The 6,000-nt window shown below is 42.8% G+C and overlaps 1 protein-coding gene across 2 annotated transcripts in view; it reads right to left on the bottom strand.

Moving 5' to 3' along the window:
* Window positions 1-246: 246 nt before the first annotated feature.
* Window positions 247-6,000, bottom strand: part of LOC139162205 (cyclin-G-associated kinase-like) — a 48,231-nt gene continuing 42,477 nt past the window's right edge. Inside the window, exons 6-9 of one of the 2 annotated variants that reach the window (XM_070742312.1) lie at window positions 3,291-3,455; window positions 2,563-2,740; window positions 1,219-2,124; window positions 247-414 (exon numbers count right to left, since the gene is read on the bottom strand). In XM_070742312.1, the coding sequence (XP_070598413.1) occupies window positions 3,432-3,455 (24 nt within the window). In that variant the 3' untranslated portion in view covers window positions 247-414; window positions 1,219-2,124; window positions 2,563-2,740; window positions 3,291-3,431. The remainder of the gene's footprint in view (window positions 415-1,218; window positions 2,125-2,562; window positions 2,741-3,290; window positions 3,456-6,000) is intronic. The other variant, XM_070742311.1, reaches the window with a different exon arrangement.

The raw sequence follows: 6,000 nt of genomic DNA, 5'->3' as shown, positions 1-6,000 counted from the left end.
TTTTACTGGGAAGGATGAAAAGGCAACAGACAGTGATAGGTTTCTTGGCCAAGAAACCCAAACTGGCACAACAACACCATCAGAAGTGCCACTCTTGGATGATCCATTCCAAGCAGAATATTAGTAAGTTGGGAGGGGTTTCTACTTGGATTTTTAAGGATTTTTTTTGTGTTAACATAGCCATCTAAAATCTATTGCAGCCTAGCTAACCATCCTCCTTTCCCCCCAGCCTCCACCTTCGCTTACCTTGCTCTTTGGATCGAATCCTGAACCCCTTGCAATAGGTATCTTCCTCTGTATCAATTGCAGCCTGCAATCCATCTTCTCAGCGATCAACTGTGCAATCCATCTCATCAGAGAGTAACAGAATCTGCCTGCCTTGTTCCTTCAGTTGGGCAAGTAACTGTTTTTTTGCTTTAAAAAAAGAGTAAATTGGGGAAGGGGCGGTGTTAGGAATTTTTTTTTTTTGGTTACACATAGTCCTCTAAAAGCTTTTACAGCCTAGCTAATCACATACTTTACCTCTCAGCTGAGGGACTCTGAAGTCCCCAAGAAGTTGGCTAGGAGTAAGGTTTGCAAATGGGGAGGCATCTCTACCCTCTGCCTCTACTTTGGCTAACAGAAGAATGACTCAGGCCCTTCGTTCTCTCCCCAGGATGGAGATCCCCACAAGATGGACTCCAGGGCTCTCCCCTATTTTGGAGTCCACTACAGAACTGGTAAGGCCCCCTCGCCACTGTAATGGCAGACACCCTGCCAAGAAATTATGCCAATAGATATAATATTTGCATTCTCATCTCAGGAGCCATCAGAGGAAGAAAGTGCCAGTGTTCAGGGTAGGTAACATCTCCCAGATTAAAAAACTTGCAGAGGGAAGATATCTCTGCTTCTGCATCTGCTTGTGTCAAAGGATAGATGACCTAGAGCAGTCCCACTGGGAGGCCAAACCCCTTGGCAGGCCAGCTGGAAGTGTTCTTGGAGCCTCCACATGCCCCCTTTTGTAAAATGGGTCATGGCGGTTTTGATCTTTGTCCCCTTTGTTTTCTCCCCCCCAGAGAGAAAACACCAGACATTTGGTTACGAAAGCCCTCGGAAGTAAGAAATTATGGTAGATATCCTTCTCAGCTTAAGGCTTGCAAAAGCTTTCTCCCCCTCCCATCAGGAGTCAAGGCATTGCCCTAACCCTAACCCTCTGTCCCACTGCCAAAACTTTCTTACCTCCGAGGGCTTTCACAGGTGATGTTCGTCCATCGCGTTCGAGGAGGACCTTGACTTCTAATGGGTTGTGGGTTGTATACAATGTGTCCAGCTAATAAGGCCTATATGGGCACGAGATGTTCTGCCACATGTTGGGCAGATATGTGTGGGCACCACTGTCACAGCTATTTCCTTTGCAGCCCTGGCTTTGCAGAGTGCTCGCTTCTCTACTGCTCTCAATGTTCTTCTGGCCTCAGATGTCTGGCCGCCTGGGTGGATCAGCATGCGCCCCGTTGGTTGACCTTGTGCCAGGGCTTCCCAGGAGGTTGGTGTCAATATCGAGGGACTTGAAGGGGGCTTTCAATATGTCTTTGTAACGCTTCCTTTGTCCCCCAGGTGACCGCTTTCCTTTAGACAGCTCACCATAAAGGAGCACACTGTGGTTGATATCCACCTGGGGCATTCTGCCGATCGTCTCATTGTTGATGGAAGATGGGCGGTTCAATACAGGTTGGAAGTGCTGGGCCCAACACTATAGAATCAGGGTCGATTCAGTGATGAGAGCTGAACCGGCTGTGTCCAGTACAGGGGAGCTCCCTGAGCGCTGAGGTCCATGCATGGATCTGAGGGCTTCATAGAATCGTTTAACATCATTTCTCTGGAACCTCTGGATTTCTTCTGCTTTGGTACTCAACCAGGAGTCCTACATCTTGCAAAGCTTGCTATGTACGATCCTGCAAGTGTTGTTGAAAGCATTTTGATGCACCACCGACCTTCATGAGTGACAGTGTCAGATGCCTTAGTGAAGTGGTGTACAGTTCACGATTCTGCTCTTGACACTTCTCTTGGAACAGGAACAGGTACTTGCTTTGCCTCGCCTCGCCCGGACACCTTGTTCCTTCAACTGGGTAAGTAACTTTTTTTTTCCTTTAGAAAAAGAGTAAATTGGGTTTTTTTCCCTTGGCGGTTTTTTTGGAAATTTTTTTGGGTTAGACATAGTTATCTAAAAGATTTTGCAGCCTAGCTAACCACCTACCTTCCCCCCCCCCACCCCCCACCTTGCTTAGTTTGGCTCTTCAGACCGAATTGTGAGCTACCACTTGCAACGCCTTCCTTGCTTTATTTGGATTACAGCCTGCAATCTATCTCCTAGGAAAGAGGAATGGATTCTGCCTGCCTTGTTCCTTCAATTTGGCAAGTAACATTTTTTCTTTTTCCTTTAGAAAATTAGTAAATTGGGTGGGGGATTTTCTTGGTGATTTTTAAAGGATTTTTTGGGGGTGGGGGGTTGTTAGACATAGTCATTTAAAAGCTTTTGCAGCCTAACAAACCACCTACCTTCCCTCTAACTTCCAGCTTGCTTACCTTCACTCTTCAGGCTGAATCCTGAGCCGCTGGTCAAAACACCTGCCCTTTCTTTGTCTGGAGTGTAGCCTGCAATCCATCTCCGTGTCCAGCAATTGTATAATCCATCTCCTTGGAGAGGAATTGAATCTGCCTGTCTTGTTCCTTCAACTGGGCAATTAACTTTTCATTTTTTGCTCTAAAAAATAGAAAATAGGGCAGGGTCTTTTTTCTTGGAGTTTTGTTTAGGATTTCCTTTGTTAGGCATAGCCATTTAAAGCTTTTGCAATACTGCTAGGCAGGGGCTGGACTAGATGACCTTGCAAGGTCCCTTCTTCCAACTGTTAAATCTCTTCAATGTGTTAATTTGGTTGCAGGAATGAGTAAGTTGTGTTCTTGGGTGTGTTTAAAGTTGTATTTTGAGCTTTTTGAGCTTTTTGTGTGCTTTAATATTGTGTCCTCAGTTAACAAAGCTCCTTTTTTTCCCTTTTCCAGTAATAGCTTTTACTGGGAAGGATAAAAAGGCAACAGACAGTGATAGGTTTCTTGGCCAAGAAACCCAAACTGGCACAACAACACCATCAGAAGTGCCACTCTTGGATGATCCATTCCAAGCAGAATATTAGTAAGTTGGGAGGGGTTTCTACTTGGATTTTTAAGGAATTTTTTTTGTGTTAACATAGCCATCTAAAATCTATTGCAGCCTAGCTAACCATCCTCCTTTCCCCCCAGCCTCCACCTTCGCTTACCTTGCTCTTTGGATCGAATCCTGAACCCCTTGCAATAGGTATCTTCCTCTGTATCAATTGCAGCCTGCAATCCATCTTCTCAGCGATCAACTGTGCAATCCATCTCATCAGAGAGTAACAGAATCTGCCTGCCTTGTTCCTTCAGTTGGGCAAGTAACTTTTTTTCTGCTTTAGAAAAATAGTAAAATGGGGTGGGGGGGTATGTTTAGGGTTTTCTTGTTCTTTTTGTTAGACAAAGCCATCTAAAACATTTTGCAGCCCAGCTGACCACCCACATTCCCACAGGCTCCAGTTTGCTTATCTTCGCTCTTCAGACCGAATCCTGAGCCGCTGGTCGCAACACCTGCCTTGCTTTATCTGGATTCCCACCTGCAATCCATCTCCTCGTTGAGCAACTGAATCTGCCTGCCTTGTTCCTTCAATTGGGCAAGTAACTTTAAAAAAATCCCAAAATAATTAATTTATTGATTTATTGATGTATTGAATTATTTAATTATTTATTTATTTATTTATTTATTTAATTATTAGATTTGTATGCCGCCCCCTCTCCGGTTTTTACTTGGAGTTTTTGTTTAGGGATTATTTGTTTTGTTAGACATCACTATTTATAGCTTTTGCAATACTGCTTAGGCAGGAGGCTGGACTAAATGACCTTGCAAGGTCTCTTTTTCCAACTCTGTTAAATCTCTTCAATGTGTTACGTTGGTTGCAGGAATGAGCCATTTGTGTTTATTTATTTATTGGATTTGTATGCCGCCCCTCTAAAATTGTGTGTTTAGGTTTTTGAGCTTTTTGTGAGACTTTATATTTTGTGTCCTCAGCTAACAAAGTTCCTTTTTTTCCCCTTTTGCAGTAGTGGCTTTAACCTGGAAGGATCAAAGGAAACAGACAACAAAGGTTTTATTGGCCAAGAAACCCAAACTGGCACAACACCACCATCAGAAGTGCCACTCTTGGATGATCCATCCCAAGAACCACAACATCCCAAGCACTACAGCCATCTCATTTGCACTTGGAGAAAGCAGCAAGTCCCTCGAGCCTGAAAAAGAAATCTTTCTTCCAGATTGGGTTTATGCAGGATTACCTGCAAAAAAAATGTAATCGCATTCTGCTCTAATGATCCCAGTGTTATGCTTTGGGATAAAATCTGGAGTGAGCACTAGAATAGCAAAAGAGCTTCCAAATATCATCAGCTCCATTTTTTTCATCAATCCAACAAGAACAAAATTAAACTTGACAAAATATCCAAAGAACTTGATATTGACATCGTAAGGATTAGTAGAATTTTTGGGCCAAGATGGGCTGCCTGTAGTTTAAGGGCAACCATAACTGTGTGGCGTGCTTATCCAGGGCTACATCAGTGTTTTCAGAAAATCATTGATTTGTTGGACTTCACCAGGAAAGACTTTTAGGAAGCATCATAACCAATTTACAGAAATCACTGATGGACTATGAACATTTAATGGACTACCTTGACTGTGGTTTCTTCCCCAAACCCCCAAAATTTACAATCCAAGGTTTAGAAAGCTTAGAACTACATTGCCTTAAACACGACATATGCGTAGCCCATAAAATCATCTGCTACAATGTCCTTCCTGTCAACACTACTTCAGCTTCAACCACAACAACACACAAGCACACAACAGATACAAACTGAAAGTAAACCGCAACAGGAGAAACTATATAGGAGAAGCGGCAAAACGACTAAAAACTAGGGTGAACGAACACAAACTAGCGGTCCAATGCCAGGAACAGCGCTCCCAGATTTGGGCACATATGGAGGAGCAGGATCATGAGTTTAACTTCTAAGTGGTGGCTTGTGATGAAACAAAAGGAGGCCATCTCCTGAAAGAAGCCTGGTTTTCGAACAACAACTCGCTTAATAGACACATTGAGATACCACCAGCATACCAGGCATTAAGACACCGTCAAAGACTTAAAGGGAATGGATCATTAGAGTTGAATAGAGTTCCAGGAAAGTTTCTTCTTTATTTATTTATTCCCCAAAGGATAGAGATTAGCCCAATGAAGGTATAATAAACCTCAACGAAAAGAGCACACCAGGAGGGCAACAGAAAGAGGAAGACAGAGGGGGTGAAGAACAACGTAGACCCACCACAAGACCATGGGCAAAATGTGTTCGAAATGAGGGAGAAAATAGCAATAAATTTATTTATTTATTAGATTTGTGGCAGTTGGAATGTTGGAGACAGCCAACAGAAATCCCAACTGCCAGCATGAATAAGACAGAAAAAAACCAAGCTAATTATAGGAGGGAAGAAAAAGTGTGGGCCCCTTACGCACACAATGACCAGTTGAAGTAGCATCTGATGAAGTCAATAGGGATTGACGAAAGCTCAGTAATTTTTTAATAGTTTTAAATAAATTTTAAATATTCCAGAGATCGTGATGGTGATTGCCTCTTCATTTATAACTATACCTGGACCTCACATTTTTAGGACAATTCTCTTTTACATATATTTACATATAATATTAACCATTAATCAAACAATTATCTTTGAACTTAGGTGGGTAAACCATATGATGGATGGTTTTGGGAACTGGGTATGTTTGGTTTCGAGAAGAGAGGAGAGGAAGAGAAGAGAATGTGAAAAGGATGTTGAGAATCTAGAAAGAGTGCAGAGAAGAGCAACAAAGATGATTAGGGGACTGGGGGCTAAAACATATGAAGAACAGTTGCAGGAACTGG

The sequence above is a fragment of the Erythrolamprus reginae genome, chromosome 2 (assembly GCF_031021105.1).
Source record: "Erythrolamprus reginae isolate rEryReg1 chromosome 2, rEryReg1.hap1, whole genome shotgun sequence".
Lineage (NCBI taxonomy): Eukaryota > Metazoa > Chordata > Lepidosauria > Squamata > Dipsadidae > Erythrolamprus > Erythrolamprus reginae.
Note: the sequence above shows the minus strand (reverse complement) of the source record. Positions and strands in the feature narration are given on the sequence as shown.